We start from the raw sequence: 14,798 nt of genomic DNA on the forward strand, positions 1-14,798 counted from the left end.
CATCCTGAGGTCTTTAAACGGGCCCGCCCCCGGCCCATCCTGGGCCCAGCACATCAGCCAATCGGCTCTTGGGGGCGAGTCCGACGCAAGCACCCCAGAGGCTGTCGTAAGCCTCAGCCTCACAACTCCACCCCTCAAGTCCCGCCCCTGCAAGCGAGAGGGAGGAGACAGCACATCTTTATTTTGCGGGTCTTGAGGTAAGAGGGGAAGGGCCAGGGGGGCTGGAGGTCCAGGGATGCGCGGGTTGGGGCAGCTGGCAAGCCGGTGCATGACCATGGCCGGGCCTAGCCGCGCTCGCAGATGACCTCTACGACACTGGGCTCCATGGGCACCGGGTCCGGGCATCGCAGGGCAGCGGAGGCCACCACCTCGTCCAGCAGCAGGTGCACAAGCTCCTCGTCGGCCACGAAGCGCCACAGGTAGAGCTGCAGAAAGTGGCAGTCCACCTGCACCTGCTGCAGCCCAAAGCGCCCAAAGGTGCGCAGCCGCACACACTCCAGCAGCGTCTTCAGGCTGATCTTGATGATGCCCGTCAGCACCGACACCTGCGGGAAGGGACACGGGGATGCAGCTCCCGACAGCAGGTGTTGGGGAAGGGCACCCACGTTAGGGCCAGGGAGACAATAAGAGGCCAGTAGCTGTGATGGCATGGAAAGCCCAGGGAGGGAGGGAAACGGACAGGGAGTGCCCAGCAATCACAGGCAGAGATGGGGGTCAGCAATGACAAGGGGAGGGGGGTTTACTGAGTCAGAAGAACACCATGTCCCTGAGTGCGGGCTGGGCGGGGCTGAGACCAGGGTGTGAACAGGAACCCTGGGGAGGACCCAGGACTGCTGTGGGAAACAGCACAAGAGCCAGACACACTAGATCAGCACCCACACCCCGGCTGGGAGCACACCAAGGTCGGGGCAAAGGGCCATGGGATGGTGATGGTGGGCTCTGGATACTCATTCCCGGAAACACCCCTCGGAGAAAGACTGGGGGGGACAGAATGCTAAGGGCTCCCTGAGCCAGTGTGGGGACCCTGGGAGGGGGGTCACTGGTGACTTCAAACCTTGTTGAACTCAACAGGGCTGAACACATCAATACGCTCAGAGAACAGCTTCTGGATGTTGCTCAAGAGGTTGGTGTCCATTGGGGCACTGGATGGGGGGAGGTGGGGACAAGCATTCAGAGCCCACCCTGCACCCGTTAACCTCTGTCCATCCCCCCAGGGGCCAGTCTGACCAGCAGACCTGGGTGTATAGCTGGGTGCATAGCGTCCCTGCTGCCGGGAGCTGCTGTACACCGAGAAGGTCCTCTTGCTGGAGTCACTGCTCTGGGCCTTGCGAACACCCTCTTCGTACAGGAGCCCCACCTGGTGGTGGAAGGAGACACTGCAAAGAGGCCAGAGTACAGGGGACCTCCAGCTCACCAGGCGCCCTGGGCAAGGGCTAAGGATGCCCTAAGCTACACACTAATTTACTACAAGTCACATTTGTTACAAGAATCACAGGCAGTCCAGGCTTGGAACCTCACTGTTACCCAGTCACTATTTACGGAAGTAGTGGAGTGGGGTAAAGGTGGACACAACGATACTGAGGCCCTTATTTTCTGGGTGACTCGGCCTCTTGGAAGGAATGGGGGTGATGATGCCACAACCTGGGCTGAGGAGGAATGAGGCCATGGATGCAGGCACTGCCTGGCCCCTGCAGTCTTACCCTCGGAGGGTGTTTCCCAGCACCCCCTCGCCCTGCACCTTCAGGGCTCCCCTGCCAGCACCTGCACGTCAATAGCCGTCGTGTCCTCCACCACCCGCTTCATGACAGCGCGCACGTTCCGGGGCTCCAGGGTACTGAGCCAGTCCCGCGTCTCCACGCTCTTGCGCAACATCTGTGATATGACCAGGCCCTGCACCTTCACATAGTGGGTCAGCAGCCGCCGTGCCGTCTCCCTGGCCTCTGCACACAGTGTGCTCACAGGTGTCACTGGAGACTGGTCCTGAGCCAGGGATGCAGAGGACAAAAAGGTAGTGGGTGCTGGGGGAAGCTCAGGGGGCACTGCCAACCAGGAGCTGGGCACAGGCTGGGCATGGGGGAGGTTGGGTTGGGCACAGGCAGCTGGCCTGACCATGAGGGCACTGCCTGGCCTCCTGCTTTCCCAGCACCACCATCCCCTACCCTGCCATGAGCTGGGAGTTCACCTGCACCAGAAACTGTTCATCAGTGAGGGTGAGAATGTAGGAGATGGTGGCCGTCTCATAGTCCAGGCAGAGGCGGGAGAGGAGCAGGAGCAGGGCGGGCGGCGTGGCACCCCCCTTCTCCCCAGGGCTGTCACAGAAGCTCTGAGCCGTCTGGCACATGGACCGGATGAAACCCACAATGAGGCCCTCACGGACACCCTGGCTGCAGAACTCGCCCTGTGAGGAGGAAGGGCGGACATACAGCAGGTCCCCTCTTCCAGGCGGGCGCTGCTAGTGATCCTCTGCTGGAACCCTAAACGCCCTGGCCCTTCACCAAGGGACAGCTTCATCCTGCATTCCAGTGCCCCAGAGCAGCTGCTCTGCTTAGGGAAGGGACCAGCACTGGGGACCCAGCTTGCAGATGCCCTCACACCCTTCCCCATCCCTCCAGGCTCTGCCAGTATTCCTCATGACAGCCTGAAACCACATCTAGAGTACCTGGGTAGCTACCAATCTGCAGAATGAATAAAAGAATGCCCAGGAAAAAAAAAAGAAAGTGCCCAGGGGCAGGCCATACCCGGAAGTAGGGCTTGTTGGAGAAAGACACCTCCTTGGCGGTGAAGAGGTGTACAGCAGCCAGCGAGGCCTTGATGTGGCTCAGGATGGAGCTGGCCACATTGGCCAGCAACTCGGCCAGGCCAGGGCCTTCCTTCCCAGCCAAGCGAGGTGCAGCCAGCGCCTGCCGCACATCGGTTAGGCAGCCCAGGAAGGCCGCCCGCAGGCCCTGCAGGTGGTGGCCCAGGCGCTCCCGGGCCACGCGCTCCACGATCTCCGTGGCAGCGTCGGCCAGCCCAGCAGCAGCAAGCAGAGCCCCAGGTGCTCGCAAGCGCCGGTGGAAGCGGTCTAGTGCCCGCACCAGCAGCGAGTTGTCGCTGCCACCTTGCTCCTGCGCCAGCCGCCTCTCCACCAGGGCAAAGTAGCAGCCGCCCAGCTCCTGGGCAAAGGCTGCCAGCTTCTCCGCACCTGCTGGGCCCTGGGCCGCAAACAGCTCCTGATAAGCTGCGGCCACCTGGCAGAGGCCACCCACAAAGCCGCTGCCTCCATGGTCGGTAAATTCTAACACATCAGGGGCAGGAGGGGAGGGCCCCAGCTCTGCCTCCAGGCTTCTCAGCTCTTCCTCCAGCCGCCCTCGGGCATGTGCCAGGAACTCCTCACACAGCTCCTCTGCGGGCTCGCCCAGGGCCAGCAGCAGCTCCACGCACTCCGCCTGCTCAGGGGCACCGGAGCCGCCCTCCCTACCGGGAGGAAGATGGCAGGGTAGAGCAAGAAGTCAGAATTTGGGGGGGGGGGGGGACTGGGGGAGAAGGGAAAGTGCAGGGCAGGGGTAGGAGGGGGGCCCAGAGGCCACACCTGAAGCGCTGCCGTAGCTGCTGGGCCAGGCGAGCTGTGATGACCTGGCAGTCATCCTGGATGGCACGGAACGAGGGCAGGTGCTGGTACTGCTGCAGCACGGCTCGCGCACGGCCCTGGTAGCGCACCGCCTGCCCGTAGGCGCCCAGCTCCACGCACTTGGTGAGGCGCGAGGGCAGCTCGAAGAGGAACTGCAGCTTCCGAAGCAGAGCGTGGACCCCTGGGGGCGAGGGCAGGTGGTGTCAGCCTCAAAGCCCCGAGGGCGGCCCACTTTAGCACCTTCACTGGGGCAGGGCCCACCTGCCAGCTTGGTGATGCGCTCGTGGCGGTCCTGCAGTGTGGCACTGATGCGCGCGCTGAAGTCTGTGATCACCGCCATGTTGGTGGCCAGCCGGTCCATCTCATCCTCCATCTTCCGGAAATCATTCTTCATCTTCCGAATGGTGTCTGCGAGGGCAAGGGCGCAGAAGAGGGAAAAGGAGATGGAGGGGCGCAGTGCCAGGCCAGCACTCAGCCTGAGGACACAGCGCAGGTGCTCTCACCCACGCCCTCTTCCCAAAGGCCTGAGCCCACACTGCCCTGAGGCACCGAGGGCTGCGTGGGTGTCTGGTGTGAGCGGGCTGCCATGGTGCTGGGTCACAGTGAGTGGGGGAGGGGTATTATGCCAGCGCAGCAGGTGTTTCCCGGCACCCCGTGTGTGTCCCTAGCCCTGGGGCAGTGGGAAGGCAGCTCAGTTTCTGCCCTCGGGAGATGCCCAGAGCCAAAGGAGGGCACAGGGCACCTGCGGAGACCTGTCTGCTCTTTCCCAGGGGCATCCTCTGTGCCCAGGGCACTGCCTGGCACTGGGGAGACAATAAATACCTGTTCAGCTTTATCTCCTTCAGACTTCCCAAACCCTTTTACCCGCCTTCCAGAACACGGCCAATCTTTTCAGAAGGGTCTTTCCCTTTTGTCCGACAGAAACCTGGCCAAGGAGGCTGTTCGGCCTTCACACCCAGGCACCTCAGGGCTGGCCCCTTAACGCTTTCAGACAGGTTCCACTCCCCCTCCCTGCAAGACCCCTGCTTCTTTGAAGACCACGCCATCAAACTATCCCCCTCCCCCGTTGCTGTCCTTGTGTCCTCTTTCCGTGCCTCTCGGTCCCTGATCAGTCACCTCCTTGTGGACTCAAACACCCCTATAGGTGAGCCTGGGGGACATCCTTGAGTCTCTGTTCTCTGACCGCCTCAATGCCATCCATTCTGCCTCATCTGTGCCACCCTCCCCTTGTCCTCAGCAAGAACTGCCTCCCCTGACCAGGGATTGGCCATGCAACCTTGGCATATTGGAAAGACCCTCTAACCAACAGAGCTAGCCAGCCACGGCATCTTTGCGTCCCTTCATATCATACATTTTCTGTTTCTTTGCTTAATTAAAAAGATGAAAGGGCCCTGGCCGGTGTGACTCAGTGGTTGAACATTGACCCAGGAACCAAGAGGTTGCCGCTTTGATTCCTGGTTTCCCCAGTCGGGGCCATGCAGGAGGCAGCCGATTATTGATGATGTTCCTCTCTCATCAATGTTTCTATCTCTCTATCCCTCTCCCTTCCTTTCTTGGAATTAAGGAAGGGATGAAGGAAAGAAGGAAGGAAGGAAGGAAGGTAGAGGCAAGCCCATCCTCAAGACAGACCGGAACCAGAGAAGAAAGCTCCCACTAATGAAAGGCATCCTTACTAAGGCATCCTTAGTGCCAGGTATTCCAAGTACATTAGATAAATTAACTTCATTTTCTCCTTCCTCCCCCTTTGGTCCTCAAAACAACACTCTGAGAGCAGCTATTACCTCTACAGTCATCTGACCACAGAAGCTCTGACAGAGAGAGGTGAGAGTGGGTTAATGGCAGAGCTGGAATTTGGATCTCCTCCTTCTAAATCCCCTGGTAGCTCTCCCAACTCAGGGAAGGAACTGGGGGAGGTGGGACGGAGAGGGGCGTGTCCCAGTGGGAATCACCTGTGGCTGAGATGAATTTGTTGTAGTTCTCATAGACCAGGGTCTGCATGTCGCTGTCTAGAGCCCGGATCTGCCGCACCATGTCCGTCTCACTGTCCATCAGCTGAGCCAGGGGGCACTCTCTACGCAACTGGAGGAAATGGGGTGTTTAGTGCTCAGGTCAGAGGGTACTCGTGTCCCCAACCCTTGCCCCTAACTGGAAGGCTTTCGGTGCAAGAAAACCCTTTTCCCATCCCTATCAGGAATCCGAAACGGAGTCTATAAGTGGCATAGCTCAGGAGTTACTAGGTTTGGGGAACCACATTTGGGGTTTGTCAGCTTTTGAAATCCTGAGATTCATCCAAGGCCCAGTCCAGAGCCTGTCAGCGGCGGGGCCACGCCCACTCCCCGGGGCCTGTCAAAACATCAGGGGACCTCAGACTCCAGGCCAAACCCGCCCACGCCCCCTTAGACTCCAGCTTTGTCCCAGCTGCCTGGCCGAGGGTCGTCTTCCCTTTACGAGCCCCTGCTTCTTTCACCTCCGTAACAGAGTCGGGGGCATGTTCTGGGGGTGCAATATATCGGGGCCTGGTTCCCTCCCCTTCCCCCCCCCCCCCCCCGCCCCGCATAAACTTACCTTGTCCAGATACACTTCCGGGTCGAAGTGCGCCCCGTTGAGATCTGTCGGGTCCAGGGGGTCCGACCCCGGGGTGCGCCCCGCCGCCTCCCCCTCCGAGAGGCCATAGTAAAGCTTCAGCATCCCGTGCGCCTTCCTGCGACGCTCCGGAGCCTCGGCCTCGGGCCCCTCCGGGGAGTCCCCAGGGCCAGACCCCGGGCCAGGCCCAGCGGCTGCAGCCGCCATCGCGCCAACTGCAGCCCACCGGAGTGAGGCTGGGAGGAGGCACTTCCGGGAATCATAAAGTTGTTGAAACGAGGTAGTCCTTCAGGAGAAACGTTCCTCCGCCGTCCTGGGTCCTTCGAGATTAGAGTTCCCCCGCCTCTTTCCTCCTCGAGCGAAGAGGTTCCGAGAGCCCTTGGTTCCGCCAGCTTCTCAGGTGGAGGGAAGGCAGGTAGTGGCTCCCAACCCTGCTCCCCCGCTCTCCCCCCCACCCCGAAGACAAGGACCTGCTTTCTGTAGAATCAGAGAGCTTGTGCCTGGCCTCCTGCCACTGCCTGGGTTCCATTGCCACCCCTATTCCTAAAATTGGGGTACATTCTTCACAGGGGAGTTGTGAGAATTAAATGCACATACCGTACGCCACACGGTGCCTCTAGTGCAGCCTCTGGAAGCCTGGTTCTCTGGCGTGCATCAGAATTCCCTGTGGTGTGTTTTAAGACTGGGCTTCCCCCAGACCTAGCTCCTTTAAAAAAAAAAAAAAGTCCCCAAGGAGTTCTGGTGCACTTAAATATACCGTGTTTAGAAGACAGACTCAGCAGCTCCTAAGTGACTGATAGGATGTGCTGAGTGAGGGGTTGAGTGGAGACTTGACCATAATTCTCAGGTTTCTGACTTGGGTAAAGGTGCCGGTTCACCAAGATGAAGAGCTCAAGAGGACAGGGGATGACTAGGAGTTCAAATCGAGACATGCCGAGTTTGAATGGAACTGGTGACCTTTTGGTGCAGGGGAGGACGCTCTGTTGGTATAGCATCATCCCATGCACTGAGAGGCTGTCGGTTCAATTCCCAGTCAGCACATATGTCCAGTTTTCCGGCTTGATCCCCAGTAGGGAACATGAAAGAGGCAGCCAATTGATGTTCCTCTCTCTAAAATAAACAAAAGCAGATTTATATTTTAAATGGCATTGAGCTAGGAGCCCTAATATATAAATGTTTATTTGTAGTCAAAGGAGAACTGAGGTGCAAACAATTGTTTCAACAGTGGGACCATGGCTGGGCATTGGGACATCACCCCTTTAATGTGTCAGGAGGGAGCTCTGAGGGGATGTTGTGATTAATGAGTCTGGGCGGCAAGCATGGATGGTGAGGTCAGGCTCTAACCCTACCCATTGGAGGCGGAAGACTTTGGGCCATGACCTGACCTGGGTCCTAATGTCCCAGGCAGACAGGCAGGTGGCAATGGGGGTGGACAAGTTCAACATTAAATCCTTCCTTTTCAACTTTCGTTGCTGGGAACTTACATGTCCCTTTACACCATTTCTGGCCATTTTTCAGGCCTATTTTGTTGACAGTCTTGGAGTTTTGTGTGTGTTTTTTAGAAATATATTTTATTGATTTTTTACAGAGAGGAAGAGAGGGATAGAGAGTTAGAAACATCAATGAGAAACATCGATCAGCTGCCTCCTGCACAACTCCTACTGGGGATGTGCCCGCAACCAAGGTACATGCCCTTGACTGGAACCGAACCTGGGACCTTACAGTCTGCAGGCCGACGCTCTATCCACTGAGCCAAACTGGTTAGGGCTTGGAGGTTTTTTTAAAAAAATATTTTTATTGATTTCAGAGAGGAAGGGAGAGGAAGAGACAGAAACATCAATGATAAGAGAGAATCATTGATTGGCTGCCACCTGCACTCCCCCACTAGGGGCTGAGTCCACAACCCAGGCATATGTGGAATCGAACCCTTGACTTCCTGGTTCCTAGGCCGATGCTCAACCACTGAGCCACGCTGGTCAGGCGAGTTTTTTTCTCTTACATGTAGGGAGGAAATGTTTTCTTCTTGGCTTCTAACTGTCCCTTCTCATCCCACAGCCACAGGTAGAATTAGATCTTGGTCTCAGTACTGACTCTCTCACTCATTGGCTGTGAAAGCTTGAGCTGACAATCCCTCCCTGTACCCCGGATTCCTGTGTAAAATAGGATTTATGCCATCAGCCCCAGCTTTCTCATGGGACTCTTGAAATGAGAGACAATGGGTGTGAAAATGCTCTGAGCACAGGAAGGTGGCAGAGGGGGAAGCTGGTCAGATCATGTCCTTGAACATCTGGGGAGAGGATTGAAAAGCCAGTTTTTCGTAGGGCCACATCTAAGGAGGGCATGGGGAAGGTCCCAGGGCAGCCATGGGAATCTGTGGTCCCTCCCCTTCCCTTAGTTCTTCTGGTAGGTGTTGAAGCAAATACCTGGAGCTTGTGAGCCCAGGCCTCCCCTCATTGGGACCCCCCCCACACACACACACACACACTTTCCTGAGCTGCAGTTCTTCATCTGTAGTATGCCCACACTAACTCCTCAGTGGAAATGTTGAGAGGACTCGGTGAGAAGACATGCAAAGTATAGAGGTGGGATGATGTGGAGACGCTGTCCCTTCAACACAACAAGACCTACTGATCTGTACCTTTAGCCCACCACCCCTCCACAATTCAGAGCTCCCCTGGCGACCCATGAAACACTCCTCTATTGGCTGGAACCAGCCTGTGTTCTAGAATCTTGTCTCCTAAATGTCCTCCTGGTTCTAGAATCCCACTGCTATTTGACACAGCGCACTCTAGAAGCAGAGGGGTCAGCTGCTCTTCCTGGGTGTTGTCTGCTCGCTCAAGCTCTACTGACCTCCGTCTGTGCTGCTACCAGGATGCGGTGGCGGGACCGTATTGCGATGCTATTCTTCCCGAAAGGCATGGTGCTCACCATGGCTGCAATGCTGCTCTTCTTTATACACCTGCTCATCTTTGCCAGCGACGTGTACAACTTCTGCTTCACCTACCACTACGACCGCATGAGCTTCCGCTACACAGTTGTCCTGATGGTAGGTGAGGGCAGGGGCTGGTTGGGGGAAGCCCAGGGACTGATGGAAACCCCAGTTGTGCCAGAGGGTCACTCTCCCACTGGATGGGGCCTACAGTTCTCCAAGGTGATCAGCATCTGCTGGGCCGCCATGGGGTCACTCTACGCTGAGATGGAAGATTACAAGATTGCTCGGTGCTTTGCCCTGGTCATCCTGAGTGAGTGAGGGAATGGGGACCTTTGGAACCCTGAAAAGTGGCAGGGAGCTGATGGGGGCTCTCTCCTCCGCTCAGTGCTCAACACAGCCATGTTCTTCAACCGCCTGTCCCTGGAGTTTCTGGCCATGCAGTACCGGGAGGAGAGCCACTGAGGCTTGGGGATTGGGTTGAGAAGGGGGAAGGAAAAGGAGGCTTTGGGAATTTTAATAAAGTCTGCCATTTATTTCCACCTGTCAGCTCCTTCATGGGTTGGGGATGGGAGGCCAGAGACCCAGGGGAAGCAGGTCAAGACAGACACTTGATCTGCAGGGACCCCAGGCCCAGCCTACAGCCACTCTAGTGGACTCGGCTTTGGGTCTGGGATCTTAGTGTCTCAGACTTGAGAAAGAGGAGCAGCGAAAGGGCCCGCAGACCTGCCCATCTCCCCTTTTCAAGGCCCCAGGTCCTAGGCTGGCCCAGCCACAAGCAAGGGCTCAGGAGGGACCCACACGGATGTGAGGGTTCATGAGTGGGTCCAGGTTGGGATCATTGTCAGCTGCAGCCCGGCCCAGGCGAGACATGAGGGCAAGAAGGGCCAGGAAGCCCAGCAGTCCCAGCAGCAGCAGCAGCCCCGCCCGCTGGAGCAGGGTCAGCGGCCGTTTACGAGACCCGTCCCGGCTCCTGGGGAGACGAGGGGAAAGTCAGATCAGGCCCCAAGTCCCTGGTGGCCCTGTGGCCTGGAGAAGAGCCCTGATCATGACACTCATCTTCTGGCCCCAGCGCCACCATTCCTGAGCCTCACTCAGTTCCTCAAGTGTGCCATGGGGAAGATCATCCCTGTCCCTGCCCACTACAAGGGTGACTGTGCAGCTTGAACCAGCTGAGGCAGTGACGGTTCTGGAAACGGGAATGTGCCAGGCATGGGGACAGTCATAGATCGGATGGTGTGGAAGCAGGAAGGGACCTCAAAGAGCCTGAGTCCAAACCTCATATATAAGGCCAAGGGACAGCCCGAGAGGGCAGACCGAAGACTTTCCTTGTCAAGCTGAAGCCTCTACACAGCCCAACACCTGGGTACCCAGGTCAGGCCCCTTTTGTCACGAAATCGTTGTGCCCGGGGCCTCTGGCTCTCACTTCCTTTCCTCCCCCTTCCTGGCATCATAACCCTGTGTACCTGAGCAGCTGGGCCAGCCAGCCCAGGGCAGGCCGGCGACGGTACTTGTCATCATCGCAATCCCTGTGGAGGCCTGGTGCCCGATCATCATCCCGTGTGTCATACACCTTTCTTGGGGCCGAGGCTGCAGGGGCAGAGGCACGAGCATTCACAGGCTCAGGGAAACTGCCCCACAGCAGGGGGAGAGGGGAGAGTAGGAGATCTTGGCCCTTCGAAGCCTGACATTATGTCTCAGAATTGTGGGTAGGTAACGTCTGTGCTTGGAGTGAGGAAGGGTCCCTCCGGTGGGTCTCTGGGGCCCTGAGCTCCCTCCACCCCACTCCACTCCCCTGGCCCAGGCAATCCCCTGGCTCACCGTGAGTCAAGGGCTCAGAACTGCCCATGTGGATCACTGTGTGCTGCTCAGGTCGGTTGGGAGTCGCGGGGGGCCGGGGGACTTGGCTGTAGAAGGCTGGGGCAGTAGAAGTGCTGGCTATCTCTTCTTGTGCAGGGGTACTGGCTGTGGCAGGAAGACAGCTGTCAGCAGAGCAGGGAGTCCAGGGCCCCAACAGTAGGTGGAGACCACCACTCACCATTAAAGCTGGACCAGTCAGAGAAGTCCGAAGTGTTGAGGGGCTCGGGCTCTGGGCTCACCACCTCATCGATCTGGAGGAAGGAACCTGTCTCACCAGCTGCTCAGTGCTGTCCCCACTCACTTATTTGGCCCAAGACAGATGGACAGACAGACAGAGGGACTCTCACCAGAGGAAGGCCCAGTCCTGCCCGGGCCCAGTTGACCGTGGTCAGCTTCTCTCTCAGCACAGAGGCCACAGGACCCACCAGGTTGCTTGGGGGGAAGATGGGGCCACTGCAGCTGGGACACTGGTAGCCAGCAGGTGCTGTATTTCGGGGTAGCTGGGCAGCACGTTCATTGAGGCAGGCCCAATGGAAGAGATCTTAAGGCCCAGGAAACAGCAGAGAAGAGGCATGAGGAAGAAGGCACTTAGGCCTCTCGCCCAGCAACAGCCCCCAGCCCCTTGCAGGGATCTACACTCATACACGTGTAGCCCAGAGCCGCCTCCTTCCCATCCTCACCCTAGGTCCATTTCATCAGTGTTCTCTAAGCCTTCAGCCTTATTGGCTACCACCATCTCACTAAGTCAAAACAGATGCTACAAAGCTCCCCAGCCCACTGGGGGGTGGGGGTGGGTGGGAAGAATTTGCCAATCAAGAACAGTTTCAGAAAAGCTTCCTAGACACACACAGAGGCACACGTGTGCTTGTACACACCTATGGGCACAAATATACATAGGCTTACATATGCATAAACACAAATGCCAACTCACACATACACATCTATACATGCACTTGTTGGCTAACACTTGAGCACCCTCACCCACACATTCTCCTGCAACCCCACAACACATTTGTAGTCATGTTCACACACATTTACCCACTCACCTATAAGTACTAATGAACACACTAACACTTATGTAAAGACACATGCACATAAAATTCATGCACATATATCCACATCCTGACACTGAAAAACTTTAGTAGAGTTCACTCTTTTGCACTAGCTCCTTCAAAAAGTGGAACTAAGACCAACTGATATGTCTCTCTCACATTGATGTTTCTCTCTCTCTGTCTCTCCCCCTCCACTCTCTAAAAATCAATGGAAAAAAATCCTTGGATGAGGATTAACAACAAAAAAAGTGGAACTAAGACTCTTAGAGCAGAGTCAGGTCAATGTCATGACATGTCTGCTGACTTCTTTCAGCAGACTTTACTGTGGGAAACTCCTTTCTTCTCTATTCAATCTTGGAATCAGTAATTAATCTTTTTTCTTAATCCCCACCTGAGGATTTTTAAGAGGGTGAAAGGGAGGGAGGAGGGGGGGGGGAGAGAGAGAAACATTGATGTGAAAGACACATTGAGCCCTAGCTGGTTTGGCTCAGTGGATAGAGCGTTGGCCTGTGGACGAAGGGTCCCAGGTTCAATTCCAGTCAAGGGCACATGCCTGGGGCTGTGGGCTTGATCCCCAGTAGGGGGTGTGCAGGAGGCAGCCAATCAATGATCCTCTCTCATCATTGATGTTTCTATCGCTCTTTCCCTCTCCCTTCCTCTCTGAAATCAATAAATATATATATACATATTTTTAAAAAAGAGACACATTGATTGGTTGCCTCCCGTATGCACCCCAACCAGGGTCTGGGATCAAACCTGCAACCAAGGTACATGCCCTTGACTGGGAATCGAACCCAAGATCCTTCAGTTCTCAAACCAACACTCTAATCACTGAGCAAAAATGGCCAGGGCTCAGTAATGAATCTTGAATGCCTGAAAGCCCCATGCTTTCAGCTCATGCCTGGTCTGGTCAGCTACTGCTCACAGACACAAACACACCCACACGTTTGACTGATTTTCCCTCAACCCTCAAGATTGGAGGGCTAAGAGGGAGTCGGACTTCTGTCACCACCATTTGTCCACCATCCAGAGCTGAGGGGTCAGTGCTGACATGTACACATAAGGAACTGGTGGACATTGAAATTGGGTCTCTAAAGAACTGTTGGTCCAGAGAGAAACTCACTACAGACTGATTCATTTGCCTGTCAGCATAACTATTATTGCTCGTCTCACATTCAATTCTTATAAGTATATCTCTAGTGACACATGATCTCGCTCATCTAGGGGAAATGATGAACAACATAGATTGAGGAACAAGAACAGAACCAGAAACAAGGAGGCATCGATCGGACTATTGGGCCTCAGAGGGAGGATAGGGGAAGGTGGGGGGAGGGGGCAGAGATCAACCAAAGGACTTGTGTGCATGCATATGAGCCTATCCAATGGTTAAGTTCAACAGGGGGTTGGGGCATCCGTGGGGAGGGGTGTGAGATGGGAATGGGGGGATGAGGACAAATATGTGACACCTTAATCAATAAAGAAATTAAAAAAAAAAAAAGATTGGAGGGCTAGCAGCTTCAATTTTTAGGGAAAGACACTGAGGCCTAGGATTGGAAAATGACTTGCCTGAGTTAACACAACATGTATGTAACCTAGCAAGACTGGGAACTCGGGCTCCAACCTCCTTAGCTAGGCAGTCTCACTGTCCTGCTGTTTTCGGAGGGCGTGGAAACCAGCCACCAAGACGGGCCTGTCCTGAAACCCCCAGGACTCACCATAACAGACAAGACGGGTCGTCTCCCGCGAGGCCAGGGGTGTGTTGCACAGGCGGCAATTGGAGCTGTAGTCGCTATCTTGGAGCCACTGCAGGTAAGACTGTACGATGCACTGGAGTGGGAGAGAGAGGTCACAACTGAGCAGGGGCTCCACAACCCAGCTACCCAAGACCCAATGGTCTATCTCTCATCGCAAAGACTTCTTACATTTGTTCAATCAATAAACATTTACTGAGCACATACTGTGTGCCAGATTATATCTTAAGGGCTAGGGGCATAGCAACGAATCAAATAAATGAAGTCCTGGCCCTCGTGGATCTTCCATTCTAGCGCCTGGCCCTTCATGGATTTGGAAGTAGCCAATACTACCTGCCCTCCCAGTGCCCTGCTCAGCCGCTCTTTTGAAGGCCCCACCTTGGCGTGATTGGCTACCAGGCAGTGCTCGCAGACGTTGACCCGGTGTTCGAAGCAGAATAGGTTTGTCACCTTCCTCTTGGGGCACTTGCAAAGCCCCATGGTCCACCCTGAAGAAGGGGCCTGAGTTGGTAGGGAGCCAGGTTCTGGTGGCCGCCACTAGGCACTCACCAGCCAAGTTCGTTTCTACTCCCCTAGACACTCTCATATTGGTGCCAGCCCCAATTTTCGGCCCAGCGCCCCTCTTCACTCCGGACCACGCCCCCAGCATAAATCCGTCCTCCAAAGACCCCCCTCATTCCTCCTGAACCCCGCCCCGGCCAGGCTCCTCCATCAGCGTCCCTCAGATACCACCGGCCCCGCCCCCAGGGGCCCCTCCTGGGTCCCACCCCTCCAAGCCCCGCCCCCACTTTCTCCACAGACCCCTCTCTCAGTGTTACTGAAGCACCGCGGCACCGGTCCCGATGAGCGGGAGCGCTGGTCCGAGGGGTAGACACCGCGCCCCGTCGACCTCCGGCTCAGCTCTTTCCAGCTCCGGCCGCCCCGACTATCCCTCCGCTGCCACGTCTCTTCCGGGTGCGGCGCGTGCCGATGACGCAAGCACGCCACTGGCCCCGCCCCCGAGACGCTTTACG

The 14,798-nt window shown here is 56.4% G+C and overlaps 3 protein-coding genes across 4 annotated transcripts; 1 reads left to right on the forward strand and 2 right to left on the reverse strand.

Moving 5' to 3' along the window:
- Positions 1-159: 159 nt before the first annotated feature.
- VPS51 (VPS51 subunit of GARP complex) lies at positions 160-6,503 on the reverse strand. The gene is made up of 10 exons (XM_008159102.3): positions 6,176-6,503; positions 5,560-5,689; positions 3,872-4,018; positions 3,572-3,791; positions 2,739-3,456; positions 2,183-2,398; positions 1,762-1,980; positions 1,236-1,357; positions 1,055-1,142; positions 160-545 (listed from the first exon to the last, which is right to left on the reverse strand). Exons 1-10 carry the CDS (start codon positions 6,398-6,400, stop codon positions 285-287), a joined length of 2,346 nt encoding a protein of 781 aa, XP_008157324.1. The 5' UTR covers positions 6,401-6,503; the 3' UTR covers positions 160-284.
- On the forward strand, positions 1,977-9,595 carry TMEM262 (transmembrane protein 262). Its single transcript, XM_008159101.3, has 4 exons — positions 1,977-2,008; positions 9,065-9,239; positions 9,336-9,435; positions 9,511-9,595. The coding sequence occupies exons 1-4, from the start codon at positions 1,992-1,994 to the stop codon at positions 9,585-9,587; spliced, it is 369 nt and encodes a 122-aa protein (XP_008157323.2). The 5' UTR covers positions 1,977-1,991; the 3' UTR covers positions 9,588-9,595.
- Positions 9,500-14,762, reverse strand: ZFPL1 (zinc finger protein like 1). Of its 2 annotated transcripts, none has more exons than XM_054724593.1 (8): positions 14,604-14,762; positions 14,164-14,273; positions 13,750-13,861; positions 11,330-11,523; positions 11,161-11,233; positions 10,944-11,087; positions 10,589-10,712; positions 9,500-10,095 (listed from the first exon to the last, which is right to left on the reverse strand). In XM_054724593.1, exons 2-8 carry the CDS (start codon positions 14,263-14,265, stop codon positions 9,909-9,911), a joined length of 936 nt encoding a protein of 311 aa, XP_054580568.1. In that variant the 5' UTR covers positions 14,266-14,273; positions 14,604-14,762; the 3' UTR covers positions 9,500-9,908. The 2 variants fall into 2 exon arrangements, with proteins under 2 accessions (XP_054580568.1, XP_027991740.1); XM_028135939.2 differs by having other exon boundaries at positions 14,587-14,660.
- Positions 14,763-14,798: the final 36 nt, after the last annotated feature.

Source organism: Eptesicus fuscus, chromosome 13 (genome assembly GCF_027574615.1).
Source record: "Eptesicus fuscus isolate TK198812 chromosome 13, DD_ASM_mEF_20220401, whole genome shotgun sequence".
In the NCBI taxonomy this organism is placed as follows: domain Eukaryota; kingdom Metazoa; phylum Chordata; class Mammalia; order Chiroptera; family Vespertilionidae; genus Eptesicus; species Eptesicus fuscus.

Bases quoted from the DNA above. Each gene is read 5' to 3' on its own strand.
- TMEM262 (XM_008159101.3), top strand. The intron at 9,240-9,335 runs GTAGGTGAGGGC...TGGGGCCTACAG, and splicing joins GCTACACAGTTGTCCTGATG to TTCTCCAAGGTGATCAGCAT. The intron at 9,436-9,510 runs GTGAGTGAGGGA...TCCTCCGCTCAG, and splicing joins CTTTGCCCTGGTCATCCTGA to TGCTCAACACAGCCATGTTC.
- ZFPL1 (XM_054724593.1), bottom strand. From the start codon at position 14,265: ATGGGGCTTTGCAAGTGCCCCAAGAGGAAGGTGACAAACCTATTCTGC. The intron at 11,524-13,749 runs GTGAGTCCTGGG...CTGGGCCTTAAG, and splicing joins GACCCGTCTTGTCTGTTATG to ATCTCTTCCATTGGGCCTGC. The intron at 11,088-11,160 runs GTGAGTGGTGGT...TTCCTGCCACAG, and splicing joins TGACTGGTCCAGCTTTAATG to CCAGTACCCCTGCACAAGAA.
- VPS51 (XM_008159102.3), bottom strand. From the start codon at position 6,400: ATGGCGGCTGCAGCCGCTGGGCCTGGCCCGGGGTCTGGCCCTGGGGAC. The intron at 1,358-1,761 runs GTGCTGGCAGGG...TTCCACCACCAG, and splicing joins CGACGGCTATTGACGTGCAG to GTGGGGCTCCTGTACGAAGA. The intron at 1,143-1,235 runs GTCTGCTGGTCA...CCCCCCATCCAG, and splicing joins GCACCCAGCTATACACCCAG to TGCCCCAATGGACACCAACC.